Source organism: Pungitius pungitius, chromosome 4 (assembly GCF_949316345.1).
Source record: "Pungitius pungitius chromosome 4, fPunPun2.1, whole genome shotgun sequence".
Taxonomy (NCBI): domain Eukaryota; kingdom Metazoa; phylum Chordata; class Actinopteri; order Perciformes; family Gasterosteidae; genus Pungitius; species Pungitius pungitius.
Window position 1 is genome coordinate 1,652,344 of NC_084903.1, and position 20,364 is coordinate 1,672,707.

General features: G+C 47.7%; 2 protein-coding genes across 3 annotated transcripts; one reads left to right on the forward strand and one right to left on the reverse strand.

The window, feature by feature from the left end:
- The first annotated feature begins 11,903 nt into the window (after nt 1-11,903).
- Nucleotides 11,904-15,235, forward strand: LOC119229604 (pleckstrin homology domain-containing family F member 2-like). The gene is made up of 2 exons (XM_037490136.2): nt 11,904-12,340; nt 13,336-15,235. The coding sequence occupies exons 1-2, from the start codon at nt 12,085-12,087 to the stop codon at nt 13,923-13,925; spliced, it is 846 nt and encodes a 281-aa protein (XP_037346033.2). The 5' UTR covers nt 11,904-12,084; the 3' UTR covers nt 13,926-15,235.
- A 2,155-nt stretch (nt 15,236-17,390) lies between these two features.
- On the reverse strand, nt 17,391-20,327 carry efcab2 (EF-hand calcium binding domain 2). 2 transcript variants are annotated; one of them, XM_037490152.2, is made up of 7 exons: nt 19,651-20,327; nt 19,262-19,346; nt 19,011-19,098; nt 18,740-18,813; nt 18,181-18,223; nt 18,030-18,096; nt 17,391-17,916 (listed from the first exon to the last, which is right to left on the reverse strand). In XM_037490152.2, exons 1-7 carry the CDS (start codon nt 19,670-19,672, stop codon nt 17,798-17,800), a joined length of 498 nt encoding a protein of 165 aa, XP_037346049.1. In that variant the 5' UTR covers nt 19,673-20,327; the 3' UTR covers nt 17,391-17,797. The 2 variants fall into 2 exon arrangements, with proteins under 2 accessions (XP_037346049.1, XP_037346057.1); XM_037490160.2 differs by having other exon boundaries at nt 19,011-19,083; nt 19,651-20,069.
- Nucleotides 20,328-20,364: the final 37 nt, after the last annotated feature.

Sequence of the window (20,364 nt, forward strand, 5' to 3'; positions counted from 1 at the left end):
GCAATCACTGTCGCCGAAGACCAGTCCATTTGGGGGTTGTGTTGGGAAAGCCAGGGAAAACCCAGAATGAGGGTGTGTTGCGAGGACTGGAACACGTGGAAGCAAATGGTCTCTGTGTGGTGGTCCGGGAAGGTTAACTGCACCGGGGATGTGTGGTAAGTGACTCGACAGAGTAGACGCCCATCGAGGGCACTAGCTTCCAGGGGCTTCGGAAGAGGATGCCTCTCTAATCCCAGTCTGCGCACCAATCTGCTGTCTATCAGGTTGGTGTCCGAACCTGAATCCACCAGCAATATCTGACTGAGAAAGGTGGTTTTGAGAGAAGGAAGGACCCGAGGCGGACTTACAGGCAGTGTGGTACGGCTCACCAGTGACGTCCTCCTCACTGGACAGGAGGCGATGAGGTGGCCCCTCTGGCCACAGTAGATGCATCTACCGTCCCGCAGGCGGCGCTGCCGCTCCTCGGGGGTCAACCTGGTCCTCCCGAGTTGCATGGTTTCCTCGGCTGGGTGGTGGAGTGCAGGGCGATCGGGAGAAGTCTGGTATCTAGCATGTGAGTCAGTAGTGGGATCGCTGTGGAATGAGTTCCAGTTGAGACCTGTGCCACGTCTCCTAGGGGGTGGGGGAGGGGGTGAGCGGGAGGCTGGCGAGTTAAACAGGTGGCTGGTCTCTCTCTCTTAAACTCACCTAGGCGGCTCTGTAACCTTACAGCAAGGGCAGTTAAGGCCTCAAGACTCTCAGAATCATCCCTCAATGCTAACTCCTCCCTCACTGGGTTGTTAAGTCCTCTGAGAAAAACCCCCTGGAGTGACGCATCGGACCACTCGGACCCTTGCGCTATGGTTTTGAAGTCGATTGCGAACTCGGCCACACTGCGGGACCCCTGTCTTAGAGAAAGTAGGCGTGAAGCAACGTCTTTGCCTCTAACTGGGTGATCAAAAACTCTACGCATTTCGTCTGAGAAGCACTGATATGATGCTGGTAGCCCAGGCCAACGCCCTCCCAGTCATGGAGCCCATCATGAAGGCAACCTTAGCTCTATCGGTGACGTATCTCGAAGGCTGTTGGTCAATTAATGATTAATCAGCACTGCATCAAAAGATTGAAGATTTAGGTTTCAAGTCGGCATCATCTGTGCTGGTGAGTCTGTTGCGTCACTTCCTGTCGACAGCGTGTTCGATGTCTTGAACTTTCAGAGCTCTAGCGATACCAAGTTGATTCTGTCGTGATATTGTCGGTACAAGCGGCGAATTATCTAGTGAGACGTTGTTAAACGCGAGTTAGATGGCTGTTAACCAGCCATCTCCTATAGTCGGTGCGGACCACATAGACGTATCATTTGCTCCTGCTAACCGTCCCCCGGCAACCCCCGAGCGGCCGGGAGGCTGGGTGACTGTCCGGAATAAGCATAAGTCTAAGTCAAAGCACACGGTTAACCACCAACCACTTCACGTTTCAAACCGATTCTTCCCACTCAGCGACACACCGCTAAGAAGCCAACTCTGGTTATAGGTAGCTCCATTCTGAGGAACGGGCAAGTTAGCGAAACCAGGGTCCATAGTCACTTGTATCCCCGGGGCCAGAGCGGGTGACATTGAGTCTTATCTTGAACTGCTGGCTAAGGATAAACGTAAATACAGTAAGATTGTAATACATGTCGGCGGTAATGACTCCCGGTTACGCCACTCGGAAGTCACAAAAGTTAACGTGGAATCGGTGTGTACATACGCTAAAACAATGTCGGACACCGTAGTTTTCTCTGGCCCCCTCCCAAACTTGATCAGTGACGACATGTATAGCCGCATGTCGTCATTCCGCCGCTGGTTGTCGAGTAAATAATGTGGGATTCGTTGATCACTGGAAGACGTTTTGGGGAGTGCCTGGTCTGATTAGGAGGGACGGCATCCATCCAACTTTGGATGGAGCTCAACTCATTTCTAAGAACCTGACCCAGTTTCTTAATGGACTTAATCCATGACCCAGAGTTCAGACCAGGAAGCAGAGTCGCAGTCTTACACACTTCTCTGCGCTTCATTCCGAGCAGTCACTCAGCGTAATTAACTCTATAGAAACTGTTTCTGCCCCACGGACACCGTTATTTAAGTTAAAGGTAAACAACCGAGGAGTTATATTTAATAACTTAATCAAAGTTAAATGTAACAATACAACTGTGCAACAAACTAGGAGAATTAAAGGGGGTCTTTTGAATATTAGATCTCTGTGCTCTAAAGCTGTTTTAGTAAATGAACTAATATCTGACAACCATGTTGATATTTTCTGTCTTACTGAAACATGGCTATCGGATGGGGAGTACTTTAGCTTAAATGAAGCGACTCCTCCAAGTCATTTTAATACTCATATCCCCCCGAGGCACAGGCCGAGGGGGTGGAGTGGCAGCTATTTATGACTCCTGCCTTTTAATAAACCTTAAACCTAAACTGGATTATAACTCATTTGAAAGTCTGACTTTCAGTCTTTCACAACCAACCTGGAAAAAATTCCAGCCGGTTCTCTTTGTAATAGTGTACAGGGCCCCAGGTCCTTATTCTGAATTTTTATGTGAATTTTCACAGTTCTTAACAAGTTTGGTCCTTAAAACGGACAAGGTAATTATAGTGGGTGACTTTAACATTCATGTGGATGTCGATAACGACAGCCTTGGTACTTAATTTCTCTCTTTGCTGGAATCAATTGGTTTCTGTCAGACTGTAAACAAACCAACTCATTGTTTTAACCACACCCTCGACTTGGTTCTTGTGTATGGTATTGTGATAGAACACTTAACAATCTTTCCACAGAACCCTCTCCTGTCCGACCATTGTCTGATAACCTTTGAATTTCTACTGCCAGAATCTCTTCCTCCTGCCAAGGGTTTCTACAGTCGATGTTTATCGGACACCGCTGTAGCCTCATTTAAAGAAGCCATTCCCTCTGCTCTAAGTTCAGTGTCCTGTCTCAAGATATCAGAAGACTCCTGTGAAAACTTCAGTCCGTCACAAATCGACCATCTTGTCAATACTGCCACAGGCTCTTTGAGAATGGCACTGGACGGTATTGCCCCCCTCAAAAGAAGAATGGCAACAAGAAGGAAGTTCGGAAGCAGCCGCACCACGGGGATGGGGCCAGCAGCTGACCACAGGGCGACCCTGACCAGCCCCACGGCGGGAGCCGATGATCCGACACCGGGACCCCCCGACCGCAGCAAGCCCCGGCCCTCTTCCTGACCCACCCGGAGGTTCTCAAACGCCAGGGCAGGAGTGCTGGAAGTGTGGGCAGCCCGGCCATCTGCGGAGGGAGTGCCCGCTGATGGAGGTGGGGCAGGTGATCCGGGTTGCCGGCGCTCCATCACCCTCCCCCGGCCCGGGAGCGACGTACCGCGTTCCGGTAAGAATCCAGGGGGGTACACGCCAGGCGATGGTGGATTCGGGCTGTTCGCAGTCCATGATACACCAGAGCCTGGTTCGGCCAGGGGCATTGGTAGAAGCGTCGCGGGTGAAAATAAGGTGTGTGCAGGGGGACATTCACGAGTATCCCATAGTGTCCGTCGAACTTCGGTTCAGGGGAAAAAAATATAGAATAAAGGTCGCGGTTAGCTCCCACCTGACGCACCCCGTAATTTTGGGAACGGATGGGAACGTATCTGGCCATGCAGCCTTTTAACTTCAAGGTGGTCCATAGGCCGGGGACGCAGATGGTCGTGGCGGACTTCCTCTCCCGCCCTCTCGAGGGAGGGGGGGGGGAGTAAGCTAGGCCGGACGGCTCCCCGGCCTAAGTCGGGCGGTGGGGGTATGTGGTGGCGGGCGTGGTTTCGGCTCGGCTGCAGAGGGAGAGAGAGGGGGAGTGGCTCGGGGAACAGTGCCAGGTGGAAACACTTGGCAACCAGCTGGGGGGAATTAACGGGTCTCCTCTCGCCCCTATAAACAGTGAGGCTGTCACGGTTTGGTTCTGCTCTATGTCTTATTTTGTAGTTTTCATGTCTCTTGTGTTCCTGGGTAACTTCACTTCCTGCCTTGTCCCGTGATTGCCTGAGTGTTTCCACCTGTGTCCAATCACCTGCACCTCCCTTGTGTATTTAAGCCCTGCGTGCCAGTTGTCCTTGGTCACGTCATTGTCTACATGTCAGTGTTCAAAGTAAGTCAAGTCAAGTCAAGTCTTTTTCACGTTTCATGTTTCCAGGTCCCTGTTTTTGTCTGTTTTGTTTTCTCCTCCTTCCTCCCCTTTTTTTGGTTGGAGCGATTTTGATTTTGTGAGTTTGACAATTAAAGTCTTTTTATTTTTCCATTACCCTGCGTTTGAGTCCTCCCTTGCCCTCGCACCAGCCGAACTGACAGAATGACGCGACCGCCTCAGGACTCAGCAGGGTTTAACCGGAGAAACCCCTTTTTGGGAACTCGCCTGGCGTTTGGGGACCCACACGGCACGCAGCTGGCTGCCCGGCGCAAAGCCAACCCCGGCTTGCAAGCAGGCTCCGGGCAGCGCCCCGGTCACCGCCCTCGCCGCTCTCCGGACCCAGGTTGGGCCTCGCCAATGGAGGCCAGCGCCCAGCCCCCAGTCCTCAGCGCACGCTGGGAACAGGTGCTGGAGCTGGCCGCCCGCCTCCAGGCCAGGTACGACCCCCACGCCCTGGACCTCCGCCTTCGGCGACAGCGACGCCCGGCTCCGCCCGAACCGGCCCCAAGACCCACGCTCCCAGCTCCAAGACCCACGCCCCCAGCTCCAAGACCCACGCCCCCAGCTCCAAGACCCACGCCCCCAGCTCCAAGACCCACGCCCCCAGCTCCAAGACCCACGCCCCCAGCTCCAAGACCCACGCCCCCAGCTCCAAGACCCACGCCCGTTCCGGCCCCCAGACTCCAGTCTCCGCCCGTTCCGGCCCCAAGACTCCAGTCTCCGCCCGTTCCGGCCCCAAGACTCCAGTCTCCGCCCGTTCCGGCCCCAAGACTCCAGTCTCCGCCCGTTCCGGCCCCAAGACTCCAGTCTCCAGCCCCGTCCCCACGGCCCCCGACCATGACCCCTCCCTCCCACCCTCTTGGGACCGCCTGGAAGTCGGTCCTTGAAGGGGGGGTGGGGTCAGGGGTTGGGTCGGCACCCCCCGCCACGACGACGCCGCAGCCGCACTGCTCGGCGCCCCCCGCCACGACGACGCCGCAGCCGCACTGCTCGGCGCCCCCCGCCACGACGACGCCGCAGCCGCACTGCTCGGCGCCCCCCGCCACGACGACGCCGCAGCCGCACAGCTCGGCGCCCCACGCCTCGACGACGCCGGAGCCGCACAGCTCGGCGCCCCACGCCTCGACGACGCCGGAGCCGCACAGCTCGGCGCCCCACGCCTCGACGACGCCGGAGCCGCACAGCTCGGCGCCCCACGCCTCGACGACGCCGGAGCCGCACAGCTCGCGCCCCACGTCACGACGACGCCGGAGCCGCACAGCTCGGCGCCGCACAGCTCGGCGCCCGACGCCACGACGACGCCGGAGCCGCACAGCTCGGCGCCCGACGCCACGACGACGCCGGAGCCGCACAGCTCGGCGCCCCACGCCAAGACGACGCCGGAGCCGCACAGCTCGGCGCCCCACGCCAAGACAACGCCGGAGCCGCACAGCTCGGCGCCCCACGCCAAGACGACGTCGGACCCGCACAGCTCGGCGCCCCACGCCACGACGACGCCGGAGCCGCACAGCTCGGCGCCCCACGCCACGACGACGCCGGAGCCGCACAGCTCGGCGCCCCACGCCACGACGACGCCGGAGCCGCACAGCTCGGCGCCCCACGCCACGACGACGCCGGAGCCGCACAGCTCGGCGCCCCACGCCACGACGTCGCCGGAGCCGCACCGCCCGGCGCCCCCCGAGACCCCGAGGCCCGGTCGCCGACCCGGCAGACCCCCCGAGACCCCGAGGCCCGGTCGCCGACCCGGCAGACCCCCCGAGACCCCGAGGCCCGGTCGCCGACCCGGCAGACCCCCCGAGACCCCGAGGCCCGGCCGCCGACCCGGCAGACCCCCAGAGCACCCCACGCCCGGCCGCCGCCCCGGCAGGCCGCCGGACCATAGCTGTCGGGTCCCCACCCTCCCGCCCCTTGTCTGATTTTCATGGTTCTGCCCCCCTTTAGGACCGTCTGGAATTCGGTCCTTGAGGGGGGGGTTCTGTCACGGTTTGGTTCTGCTCTATGTCTTATTTTGTAGTTTTCATGTCTCTTGTGTTCCTGGGTAACTTCACTTCCTGCCTTGTCCCGTGATTGCCTGAGTGTTTCCACCTGTGTCCAATCACCTGCACCTCCCTTGTGTATTTAAGCCCTGCGTGCCAGTTGTCCTTGGTCACGTCATTGTCTACATGTCAGTGTTCAAAGTAAGTCAAGTCAAGTCAAGTCTGTTTCACGTTTCATGTTTCCAGGTCCCTGTTTTTGTCTGTTTTGTTTTCTCCTCCTTCCTCCCCTTTTTTTGGTTGGAGCGATTTTGATTTTGTGAGTTTGACAATTAAAGTCTTTTTATTTTTCCATTACCCTGCGTTTGAGTCCTCCCTTGCCCTCGCACCAGCCGAACTGACAGAGGCGAGCGAGGAGGGAGAGGGGAGACGGACCGACCGAGCGAGCGAGCGAGCGAGTTAATTAATTAATTGTGTGAATAAAAAGCATTTTTGAAACCCACCACCCTGCGGTCCTGTGCCGTGTCTTCAACCCCACGCACCCACACCCTACAGTCGGCAAGGGCTAAATACACAGGGGGACGAGACACAGGTGTAAACAATAAGGGTGGGGCTTGTAATCACGGGGGGCGGCGGCACACAGGTAGGCGGTGTCTGAAACCAGAGGGAAGGGTGATTGACAGAAGACACACAGAAAATCACTTTGTGACCAAAATCCCCAGTCTGGGTGTTACAATTACCAGGGAACCAGGCCAGAAGATAAATTGCGCCCCTACCGGATAACCAAAGCAACAAGAGCAGCCATTGAATAGGAGGTACAGAAGATGTTGGCTCTAGGGGTGATAGAAGAATCCTACAGTGAGTGGACCAGCCCGGTTGTCCTGGTCCCGAAACCCAACAAAAGCAAACGATTCTGTAATGAATTTCAAAGTTTGAGGCTTATCCTATGCCCTTGGTGGTTGAGCTGATTGACCGGCTTGGGAAACCCTGTTTCATCATCATCCTCGACCTGACCAACGGATTTTGGCAGGTACCATTGGCGGAGACTTCAAAAGACGGCCTTCCCCACCTTGTCAGGGCTGTATTTGTACACTGCTTCCCTTCAGCCTGCATGGAGACCCAGCCACATTTCAGCAACTGATGGACAGGGTTCTGAACCACATTGTGAGTACACAGCTGCATATCTAAATAATGTAGTCATTCAGCGACTCCTGGGACAGCCATCTGGTAAAGCTGGCAGCAGTCCTGGAAGCTCTTCGCAAAGCCGGTTTAACGGCCAACCCCAAAAGGTGCATGCTTGCAGAGGTGGAAAGTAAAAAATTACACTTACTCGCGTTACTGTAATTAAGTAGTTGTTTTGTGTACTTCTACTTTTTAAAGTATTTTTTTTCATCTGTAGTTTTACTTTTACTTAAGTACTTTTAGTTTGAAGTATTGCACTTTGCTACATTTTAAATCATATCCGTTACTGAGTAGAAAAAATGCAAAGGAAAAAAAATTGTTACTGCACTGATTGAGTGATGAGCGAGAGAACAAAACGCGCTAAACAGGAATGATGGAGACGGAAAAAAAAGATGCAAATCCAGCTGAAATCAAATGAAAATACGAAGCGAAGCCGCTTAACCGCAAGTACGTAGATTTTCACAGTAAGAATCGACGCAACCGTCTGTAATGACAGCGGTTACCAGGGTAACAAGAGGAGAAAAGTTCATCAACGGATATAAATAAATAATCCTGGTCTGACGGGATGTGTTAGCAGCAGTAGGTGACTACACTCGCTGCTCTTGGCTCTGATATTTATTGTCCACATATTGTTTTGCTTCAGTGAGAAGAGCAGAGACAGTTTAAGGAGATCGCAGAGTAAACGTCCGCAACTGGAGTGCATACGTCCCGACGTCAGCGAACCGTCGGTCGGACCGCCAGCGCCAGCCTTGTCTTTTCATATCTACACTAGAATCACGCACCCCACCCAGCTTTTAAAAAAGTAACTCAGTAACTTTTACTCTGAGTACATTTTTAGACTAGTACCTTGACTTAAGTAACAGTACTTTTACTTGAGAACAACATTTTGTTACTCTTTCCACCTCTGCATGCTTGTTCTGGAGGAAGCTGAATATCTTGGCTACACTTAGGGTTGTCACAATAATAAATTATGACTTTGATACTATACCTGCCAAAATATTACGATACCCGATACTTTTGATACGATACCACAAATAAGATACTGGAATATTTATCTATGATAGTAATAAATAAAACATCTATAAGGTTCCCTTTTTACCAGCCTGTTCCTGCCCAGCTTTTTGAACACTTAACAAATGGCATTCATATTAGTATTAGCCCACAGCAAGATATTAATGAAAAAAACAAGGTAAAATCATAACATTGATTATACACGGCTATGTAGGCCTATTGTCCGTATCTGACTATATGACTACATAGTTTATTCCATAAGTATGAATTACATCATTTTACTGATGTGTGTTTGAGGTGGAAAAAAACTGCAGCTATGTGGGTTGGACATTAAAGATGGACCAATAATTAAAGGGCAATTTCCACCCTTTATTGAAAAACGACAATGAAAATTGCATCGAGTGTGTATTATTTGGTAAAATTTGGTGTGCATTCTGACCCCATGATCACATAGGCCCACATGAGTGAAATTGTAGGTCATTTTGCATCTATATATTTTTGCTGGACTATTCAGTAACTTATTTGCCCTCTTGTGTTGCACTTGCTTGATGTTCGACTGTTAGGAAAGTTGTTGTCAAGCCAACAAACACAGGCACGGGGCTGCAATCTCTCACAGTTTCCCCGCGTAACACGCGCTTTTGCGTATTTTCACACACCACACATGGAACCAGAATGGATGAATGGATTATTTATTTAGCGTGAGATATTGGATGCGTGGCATAAGTGCGTGTGAAAACCTGCAAAGGTGTGTGTTTCACACGGGGAAACTGTGAGAGATGGCAGCCCTGTAGCTGTGTTTGTTGGCTTGACCACAACTTTTCTAACAGTCAAACATCAGCAAGTGCAACACAAGACAAAGCAGACGTCCTCTTTCACCCGAACATGTCCTCTTTTTTCAGGGGAAGCAAAATCAGCTGTGCCAGGAGACACACCTGGACACTTATCAAGGGGCGTAACCAAAGGCAAAGAGTTGAGACAGGTCGGGAGAGGATCAGTTTTGGGGCCTGAAAAACCTGAAAGAAAAAGTTTGGAATCGTCTAAGAACTTGCGCATGCGCGTTACAGATGTGAGCAGAGTTACGTGTTTTCAACTAATGTTTGAAACGGCCTGCATCATTTTGTACGGTGGCCGAGAAGGTTCAGACAAATACAAAAGCAACAACACAACCGCAAACGCCACAACACAACACGAACGCCACAACACAAAATACAAAAGCCACATCACAACCGCAAATGCAACAACACAACACGAACGCCGCAACACGAAAATACAAAAGCCACATCACAACCGCAAATGCCAGAACACAACACGAACGCCGCAACGCAACACGAACGCCGCAACACGAAAATACAAAAGCCACATCACAACCACAAATGCCACAACGCAACACGAACGGCGCAACACAACACGAACGCCGCAACGCAACACGAACGGCGCAACACAACACGAACGCCGCAACGCAACATACGTGCCTACTGGTTTTTGAACCTACTGGTTTGGCTACGCGTGCGTGTTTGTTTTGCCCCGACAGCGGCAGATGTTGTCTTCCTCAGTCACCTGATCCGTCACACATTCGCAAACATATTGCTGAACATGTTCAAAATGCATCCCATATCCAATGCAGCGATTATGATTGTATAAGTGAGCACTACATCACTGCCACATATAAAGAAATAAATAAGAGAACATACGTTTATTAAAAGATCGCCACAACCTGGATTCGAACCCGCAGTTGAGCAAAATAGCAAAACTTTATAAGACGGCGGCGCTACGCCATCGGCCAACCGAGCTGTCAAATGCCGCTGCTGATTTCACTACTTATCATCAAATTGCAAATCGTCAGTGGCAAGAACATCTTTTGGTTCAGGGTGAGCCAAGACAACTGGTTTTTGGTGGCGTAGCGTGAAATACATAGTTCTGTCAGGTTTTCTAGCACATTGCCCAAGTAGGATTACTCTCTTAATAACATCTAAACGCGTAGCCAAACCAGTAGGTTCAAAAACCAGTAGGCACGTAACAACGGAGCTGGAGGATGCCAGATCGTTTAACAAGTAAGTGAAACATGATTCCTTGCGGCTATTTAACTAACAAACTAACGTTAGCTAAATGGCGCCACGCATCTTTTAGCTAACGTTAGTTAAACTTTAACTGTAGCCGCAAGGAATCATGTTTCACTTACTTCTTAAACGATCTGGCATCCTCCAGCGCCGTTCCTCCAAAATACGCTCGCTCCCGTGGGCGTTCCTCCAAAATACGCTCGCTCCCGTGGGCAGCTACTTCCGTTTTCGCTTTCGTGTTGTGTTGCGCCGTTCGTGTTGCGTTGCGGCGTTCGTGTTCTGTTGCGTTGCGGCGTTCGTGTTGCGTTGCGGCGTTAGTGTTGTGTTGCGCCGTTCGTGTTGCGTTGCGGCGTTCGTGTTGTGTTGCGCCGTTCGTGTTGTGTTGCGCTGTTCGTGTTGCGTTGCGGCGTTCGTGTTGTGTTGCGGCGTTCGTGTTGTGTTGCGCCGTTCGTGTTGCGTTGCGGCGTTCGTGTTGTGTTGCGCCGTTCGTGTTGCGTTGCGGCGTTCGTGTTGTGTTGCGCCGTTCGTGTTGCGTTGTGGCATTTGTGGTTGTGATGTGGCTTTTGTATTTTCGTGTTGCGGCGTTCGTGTTGCGTTGCGGCGTTCGTGTTGTGTTCTGGCATTTGCGGTTGTGATGTGGCTTTTGGATTTTGTGTTTTGGCGTTCGTGTTGTGTTGTGGCGTTTGCGGTTGTGTTGTTGCTTTTGTATTTGTCTGAACCTTCTCGGCCACCGTAATTTTGTCCTTAAAGCATATTAAAACTACGCACTCTGTATTTCCATATTAATGACGTTTTAAGAAACATCTTAAATGCGTTGAAATCACGTCTTTGCGTAGACCAAATTTCGCCGACCAGTTTATTCATTATTATGATAATCTTAATGATTTTATCGTCTCTCTTTCAACCGTACCTTACAGCATGATACATAATCAAGAAATGTACCGTTTTCTAGCACGTTGATGTTTCACGCACGTTGAAATGAGGTCTTAGACGTTCAGACCTCATTTCAACCCGATTTCAACCATATTTCAACGTTGAAATTACGTTTTGTGCTCACTGGGGTGTTTTGCTCTCAGTGAAGGAGGAACAAGCAGTTTGGCAGATGCAGAGCAGAGTGTGCGGGTTGGAATGTAGGGTTTTACCATGTCCTGGATCTAGACTGGACCCGATCCATTCGCAGCATGGATATAACCTGAGCACCAATGTTTTGAACTGGATTCGGTAAGCCAGTGAGGGGAGTGGAGTAAATATTTAACTGCAAAGTAATAATGTGTTTGATACCGTTTTCCTTTGTATTAAATTATACTGGGGTGTTTACTGAAACTTATTGGCTGGCCCTACCAAAAAAATATCCACCAGCAGCCACTGGTCTCTAGTCATCATTACATGAATATGAAAGATCATGAAGTCTAGAAAAATGTCCATTGCTGTTGATAAAGCCTGTTGTTGACAAGCATGGTGGAAAAACGGAGGTTGGTACTATTCCCATAAACTTTAACAAGCCCCGAGTCCTTCCTGGAAAGAGATTCGTTGACGCCTTCTAACCTCTGCTCAGAAGGGGTTGTCTAAAAACTGGGGGAGTGCCACTGTATAAAAGAAGCGCCCGTGAGCCGCAGTCTGAGTCCAGAACAGCGTCTCAGCAGCGGGACTATATGCGCAACAACGACAACACACTAACGTGCTGAACACAAATGGGTACCACGGGGAAACGGGTCATGTTTGCGCAGGACAACTGGGAGCGGATCCAGGCCGTGGAGAAATCGTTCGGGCCGTCGGGGAAGCCGCTGTACGAACCGGGTCGGCTTCTGATCGGAGAGGGTCGGCTGATGAAGATGAGCCGCAAGGGGCCACAGCCCAGAAGGTTCTTCCTGTTCAACGACGTGCTGGTGTACGGCACCATCATCGTGAACGGCCGCTGGCACAAGAAGCAGAACATCATCCCCCTGGGTAAGACGCACGGACATCAGGGGTCTTCCATTCAAACATTAGAAAAAGCAAATTCAATGCATTGGGTGTTTTCAGTTGGTCAAACAAAACGGGAGAATGAAAAAATAGTCACAAAATTCTTGCCAAACTGGTTATTTGGAACACATTATGTAACCGTTGCATTAACAACTCACTGTTCAAGAATAGTTTTGCTGTTAACGTGCAATGTTAATCTGACAGTGAGATTTTTCAATAGATTTCTCAACATAAAATGAACAAACTGCACACATCTTGATGAGAAATTATGTTCAATCTTTTTCCCTTTTGGATGGTTTATTTGATGTTTATGGTCCTGCACCATGTTACAGCTTGAATAACAGCTTTTCTAAAAGTGATTCTTACATCCATTTTAATTTTGTGGTGGAAACAGTTCACAATCAAGCAACTGTTCCGGAATTGGTACCGAGACCATCCTAGTCAGAGGTTTTACATGTTTAAAGACAGTAAATCAATGCAGACATCAAAGGGAGACAATTGAATGATACAGAGATGTACAGAGTTTTTTTTCCACTTCCCAAGGCCAAGTTGATCATTTGAGTTGATGCACACAGTTCAAGTTTAGCTGGAAAAGAGTTCTGTGGGACTTTCCATTATACAACTGATTTGGCAGAACTCAGCACAACCAATTAACCGATAAGCCTTTTCATCAAAGGTTCGATACGAGGCTCAACAGTTTCAGCTGTGCATTGTGTGCCCCAGATGATGTGGGAATATTATTAGACAATGGTGGCACATGGAGTAGTGTGATGCACTGGGAACCACAAAGTAGGTGGTTTGAATCCTCGCTGCTCCATGTGCCATGTTGACATGTCTCTGAGGAAGAAACTTAACTCCTAATTGCTCCGCGGGCCAAATGCAACGCATGGGTTATAATGCAATGTAAGTCACTTTGGATAAAAGCGTGCGCTAAATGAGATGTAATAGTGACATTACTTTTTTTCTATTTTGATTTTCAGAGGAGAGTCAGATTGAGGACCTGGAGGACGGATCATCAATTAGAAACCAGTGGCTGATCCGTACGCCGCGCAAGTCCTTCTACGTGGCAGCCGCCTCCCGGGAGGAGAAGCAGGCCTGGATCCAGCACATCGAGGACTGCCGGTCCGTTCTGGTGCAGAAAGGGGGGTGCCGGACCGGCTCCGACTTCGCCAACACCTGGATCCCTGACTACGCCTCAGCGGTCTGCATGCGCTGCTCCGGCAGGTTCTCGGTGATGCAGCGTCGACACCACTGCAGGAAATGCGGCTTTGTGGTCTGCGCCGCGTGCTCCAAGACCAGAGCGATGATCCAACACATCCACCCGACTAAGTGCTTGAGGGTCTGCACCAGGTGTCACTCAAGCTCCTCGACCAGGACGACGCAGGAGGCCCAGCAGGTGTGTGACTGGAACGAGCGTCGAGATGGAGATGGAGAAAAGGCATTGAGTGAGGAGGAGGAGGCCGAAGAGCAGATGGAGGACCATGACTCCGGCAAGTGGAACCCCGACAACTCCCAGACGGAGGCCTGGTCCATCTACGTCAACCTCCAACCGCGTTACATGCAGCGCTAAGCGTAAGTAGGGGGAGAAGAACAGCCTGGTGTGGCCTTGGTGACATGGACAGGATGGATTGTGCAGTGGAAAGGCGTTCTCACTCTGTCCTTATCATAAATCATGTATAAAGTTAATAAATATATGTTTATACTTTACTTAGTTTTATATTTTGATGAATTTTAGGATTAACTTCCTTTAGATGGGCTGAATCTGTGAATTTTGTCATGTGCCCTCAATTCTTCTGTGTCTTGCATTATGTATTTGTTTATGTACTTGTGCATAAATGTTGACCACAAACGTAAATAACGTCTTTGTACTTTCACGAGAAATATTGTTGGAGAGAAACGTGTGCAGTGACATACACATAAGTCCACAATTTAGGAAGATGTTACTGTTCAACTCAGCTGATGTTTTTGTCATATATGTCAACCTCAGAAGGAAATGTTACAGCTCAGTGACCTGGTCAACATGTATTTTCTGTCCCTGTTGATTTTTTTTTTAGTTCATGACTAAATATCTGCAAACGTACAACCTGCCGTCCGAGCAGTTGGATAACCTGATGAATACCGGAGCTACTTACTGTCAACATGTTGTACATTGCAAAAGAGCGGTGGGGTGATTTACAATTGAATAGTTGGATGTTTTCGCTGAAACTTGCACAACTGGTATTTCCCACAAGCTCAAAAGTAAAAAAAGTCCCTAGACCGTTTTAGCACTGCACACCCTTTGACGTGCTTCTTTATCTTTTAAGCATGCGTCAGTGTTCCACACTGACAAAACTGTGACAGTCTTTCAAACCTGTTCGACTTACCTGTCTCTGGCAAGGCGGCAACAATGAAAAATATGTTATTGTTAACATGTTATTTTTGGCACAATGAACTCAAACAGATGGCCGATGTCATAATCTCAAAAAGGAAAGTTGTTGTTCTTTAGCACGCACAGGTTATATATATTTTATTATGCATTTATATCTACTGTGAAACTATAACAACTGTATGATACTGTAACATATGAACAGGGGCATTTGATACTCACTTCTGTACATTAGTAACATTGTGAATGCATGGCTTTTTTTACTTAACAGAGCCTTTTACATAGCATTATTACTATTATTTAGTAAAAGTATCTGAATACCTCCCCCCTACTGAGAGAAACGGCAGACTGAGGGAAAAGCCACTTGCTGCTTTGTTAAAACCACTACGACTTCAGAAAACAAGAAGGAAACACTTGGCGTGTTCATCTTTTCTTTCAAAATACCTCATGTTTTGTCTGAGAAGCATGGTTCCTCTTTATGAAAACTGCTTCTTAACCCTTGTATGGTGTTCATTTTTGTTGGACCGGCTGCATTTTGGGGTTTTTAATTTAACACAATCAAACATTTTTTTGTTAAAATAGTCAACCGATGTTTTATTCATCCAAATTAGAAACAATATAAACAGCAAATATAGTTAACTAAAGTTTTGTTTTAAATCAAGAAAATCAATTATAATCAAGATACAAGTGGACAAATTTACAAATGAAGCAAGGTTGTTCATAACCATGACAACCACGACTTTTATTTAATTGAATTTTATTAATAAGCAGGTCATTTTACATAGCACAACACTCAGTTTACATTGAACACATTACATTGTTGAACACATTGCCTTTTCATACCAGCATATACCAGCCTATTCAACATATGAGTGGCAGAGTTTTACTGTGTGTGTGTGTGTGTGTGTTGCATATGTGCTTCTTGCACTTGATGCATGTATATTGCATCTTTTATCTCTGTCATCTGTCTGTGTGTCTTCTGTCTGTCTTGGGTCCACACACTTCACAGTGTTTTTTTTTTTTGTTGCTGCCGGCCGCAACCTGGAATGATGAAAAGATCATGAATTTTACCAAAACCTCGTTCTAGTAAGCTATGAGTGTCAAACATATACTGCAACAGCATCACACGCTTACCTCAGGCTCTGCAGATGATTCTGTAGGTTGGGTGGATGGGGGAGCAGCATTGTCCTCCTGAATCCTCCTCACCGTGGCTGCAGAGTCGGAGGTTCTCGGAACATGAGGTCTTCTCAGGATTTGTGGTTTCAAAAGCGTCTTCCCAAGTTCCTTGAGAAAGAGGCGTCTTCTCTGGAGCTTCCCTCTGTTCCACTCTGGATTCAATGCCATCCAGATGACAAAGGCTTTGTACGCCGAGATGTCCAGTATGTCAAAGAAAATCACCAGTGGCCAGCGTAGGGTCGTCCTCTTGCAGCTGTAGGCAGACACCAGCTTGTCCATGTTGTCCAAACCTCCTTTTGTGGCTTTGTAGTCCATGATAATCTCTGGTTTCTGGTGCTGCAGGCCACAGAGTCTTCCATCCCTGTGCAGTGTACTCATGAGTACCACATTCTTGGTTTTCTTTGGGACATAGGTTGCCAGGGACGTGTCAGCCATGTAGACCAACTTGGACGAGTTGATAGGCCTGTTCTTTGTAGGCAGCAATTAAGGAGGGAGTTTTTTCTCATCGTTCCCACCATGGTCAGCTTCCTCTTTAGGAGCTCCTGTCCCAGCTTGTACAATGTAAAACAAATGGTCCCATGTGATGTTATGCTCAGTGAGTCCCTGAGCCATGTCCAGGACAACTGTCATTGTCCCTTGACCCACACTTAGAGCAGGCCCAGACATGAGGAGGACAGGCTCAGGGTACACCGGACCTACAATTTCCATACTTTTACTAGCCCGAACACCCTGTGTGTAATATAAATGTCTAGGGGGGGAGGGTTATGGTGTGCTGTAGATGAAAATGTTGTCTCATATATGTTCTTTGCAGAAAATGAGCGAAGGCCAATAAGTCTGAGTTTGAAAAGATAACTCTATATATTATTTTTGTTTTGTTGAAAAATGAAAAAGAGTCCCACAGACCCGAACACCATTCAAGGGTTAAGCAAAAGAAAGTGTGACATCAACCTAATATAGGTTATATTTATTCTAAAATGATGTCATAATAAGGGCCACATCTGGCCCGCGGGTCTTGAGTTTGCCACATGTCTTTTAGAGGCTCACTCAAAACTCCCTTTGGGTTGAAGAAAAATAAAATGAATTGAATTGAATAAACACGTTGACCAGAGGAATCTGCAATTAAGGCGACTCCCTTGACACAAAGAATCATCGAGTGACGATGAGGGAGACGGAGCTGATTGATCCCGATTCGAGTGACTCAGAGCCAGATCTTGTTACAGAACCTCAAAATGAAGTTTGATGATGATTCAGAAAAATGGTTTACAAACACTGAATCCTAAACTAACTTGTCCATGTTGTTGCTGCACTTTTAATTTCACAATTTATTTTCCCAAAATATACTTTAATTTTTGTATAAGAAAAGTGTAATATGTATAGTGTTCTGTTCATATTGCTATTCATAAATACAAATTAATGAAATAATTTTCCTTGTTAAGTGCTGTTAACATGAAAACTATGGAACTTATGTATGTTTTCAGTGAGCAATTTATCAGTTGAAAAGACATACAAAATTGGGTTAAGGTTTTTTCAACGTCTAGGGTTGTTATTTTTTCTTAAAGCTCTATCCTTGATCAGCTGTCCATGACTCCAGCAAAAGGTTTATAACATCACCTCCTGCTGTGCACAGACATTCACCAACACTTAGGCTTCAAGAAAAATGAGCTTGGCTACAATATGTAAATTGATGGAAGGATGAAAACTTGCATGTTTGACCTGAAGATGAACCAGTCCTGCACCAATACATTTCCTAAATCTGCCAGATTGAGAAGAAATTGCATTTCATGTGAAAAAAAAGACATTTATGGAAAAACAAGTTTGGGATTGAAACACAAATATGTATTTACTAAAACTTGAAATAATGCAGGCATGAACATAAACACACACACAGACTGTGACATTGTCTACATGTCTGGGTCAATGGTCCACTGGTTGATCAAGTCTTTGTAATAGACACGGTTGTTCTCGCGGTCAGCGAGTGCTGTCAGCATCTCATCCATCTCCTCCTGAGTGAAGAGCTCACCTGGTTTATTCACAACGAGTAATGTTAAATGCAGAAAAAGTTTTAAAAAAGGTTTAAAAAAAGCATAGATGACAGAATTTGATTTTAGTGAGAACTGAAAGCTCCTGCTTCACCTTCATGTGTCATGTACTTTGCCAGCTCTGCATGCTCCAAGTACCCTTTCTTTCCCTTGTCCAGGACCTGGAAACACAAGTACCAGTCACTGGTACTACGACTCTGGGATATGGAGAGAGTAGAATATGAGGAAACAGAAGTTTATCTCACCTCAAAGGCTTGAAGCAGCAGGTCCTCTGGGACAGAGGGGAACCTAACACACACACACACACACACACACCATTTGTCACGGTTTGGTTCTCCTTCCTGTTTTATTTTGTAGATTTCATGTCTCTTGTGTCCCTGGGTTAGCTTCACTTCCTGCCTTGTCCTGTGATTGCCTGATTGTTTCCACCTGTGTCCAATCACCTGCACCTCCCTAGTGTATTTAAGCCCTGTGTGCCTGTTGTCCCCTGTTGCATCATTGTTATTCTACCTGTTGTTAGAGCATGTCTTTTCTTTGGATTAAAGAACACTTTTTGAAAACCTGGAGACCCTGCGTCTGAGTCCTCCCTCCCTGCCTCCGACATGTACCAGCAGTACACCTTGTGACACCATTGCTATTTGTGTCTGTTCCTGTAGTGTGGCAGCAGCATAGTAGACCTATTTTCATCCTGACATGGCCCTTCTTCTCAACCTCAGAATTCAGCATCATAATTAGGTCAGTTTGAGATATGAAACTAGAAGGCTGGCATCAGAAACAAGTTTAAATAAGAGAAAACACACTTACTTGTGCTCCATCAGCACTTTGGTCATGGCTGGGAGGAACTTTTCCAAATGGATGTATCCAGTTTGGTCCTCAACCTGAACAGGAAAATGTTGCTGAGCGTTGGGCCTTTAAACTACAGGTTGAGCATTGTCCTACAAAACAATAATATCCCTTTAGATCGAGCCGCGTTGAAACAAAAAACAATAAGAACACATTGTGGACGAAAACAAAACAAAAACAAACGCATTATTAATTTAAACAATGAGCAAAATACAAGTAAACACTGTCTTACCTGGGCTATTAGGTCATGTAGGTCTGCCTGAGTGGGGAAGCATCCCAGGGAATAAATGATGGTGCCGATCTCCCTGAGAAACAAAGTTCTCCCCATTTGTAGACCGATGTAGAAGATACGGATGAATGTAAAGACTTATTCGAAGTAAGGGTAAACAAACTTCCCATTTGACCGTGTTTCAATCCAATCTACTAAGTACAACAATGCTGATGCTTGCTTGTTGTAAGTTGTGATTTGTGATGGGAGCTCACCTGACATCCACTTTGTTGTTAGACTCATAGTCAAACGCTTCAAACGCAGCCTTGATCGTCTTGTGGACGTCTGGCACTGCGGACTCTGATGGGACAGGACGGACAGAGGAATGGGACAACCAGGAGCAGAGACAGGAGGTCATGCTACTCAAATCACTCCCTGAGAAGGACACTTAACCCCTAATTGCTCGCCAGGCGAAATGTAAGCCATGGCTTAAAATGCAATAAGAAATAAATGCGTCAGCTACATGTAATGTAACGTCAAATATGTCAAGCACAAAACGTTCAATTGACGCCGAAATCAATATGGCGCGTTTGTGGTTGCATCCACATGAGAGTTTAAACTAGTTTACACCTTTAACGTTTTAACTAGGACGTAGGCTACCGACCTGAACTCTGCTTGTTCTCCATCAACTTGGCCGGCGTTTTTTGTTTATTTCTCTCAGGAGGAGACGTTACTCTCTCGTCGGTCCCCTGAACTCCAACCAATCGCGGCCCTCAATTTTTAATTTAACCAATCCAAACAACGACAGCAACGAGTACGAACCAATCAGAGGTGGAGTGGGGCGGGCATAGCACCGTAAGCACGGTTTACTGATTGTTTTAAGTTGCCTAGCAACTGCGAGTGGTCAAAGGAGCAGTTAGGTGGTTTAGCTCGATGACCGGAAGAGTGAAATATGTAATAAACACTAGAAAGTCAAGTAACGTAACATTAAAAAAAATACTTCATTGTAAGACGATGTCAATGTTAACACTTAAACATTTTGGCAGGAGTTTTCTACCAATAATAACTCGATTAAAACATAATTGTATTCTGCCAACACAATAGTAATAATTTCGTCATTCTTTACATTACCAAATTTTACATGGTTGATGTGGTTTTAAACATTATTAAGAAGTCTAATAAAAGACATCATTAAAATGACGGAGCGACAAAGACTTAGTAATTAAAAACAATACACTGACTACACTGTTGGACTACTGATATTTCTTACAATACAGGAGGAAATATGCTTGATATGATGCTGGTGAGAGCAGTGCGATGGTACAGAACATTATAGCATGTTGACTCATGACAACTAAAGCATTGTGATTTAATAACA

Excerpts from the sequence above, each read along its gene's own strand:
- efcab2 (XM_037490152.2), bottom strand. The coding sequence starts at position 19,672 with ATGGAGAACAAGCAGAGTTCAG. Across the intron at positions 18,814-19,010 it reads TACATGACCTAATAGCCCAG|GTTGAGGACCAAACTGGATA; the intron begins GTAAGACAGTGT and ends TTTCCTGTTCAG. Across the intron at positions 18,097-18,180 it reads TGCTGCTTCAAGCCTTTGAG|GTCCTGGACAAGGGAAAGAA; the intron begins GTGAGATAAACT and ends TTGTGTTTCCAG.
- LOC119229604 (XM_037490136.2), top strand. The coding sequence starts at position 12,085 with ATGGGTACCACGGGGAAACGGGTCATGTTTGCGCAGGACAACTGGGAG. Across the intron at positions 12,341-13,335 it reads GCAGAACATCATCCCCCTGG|AGGAGAGTCAGATTGAGGAC; the intron begins GTAAGACGCACG and ends TTTGATTTTCAG.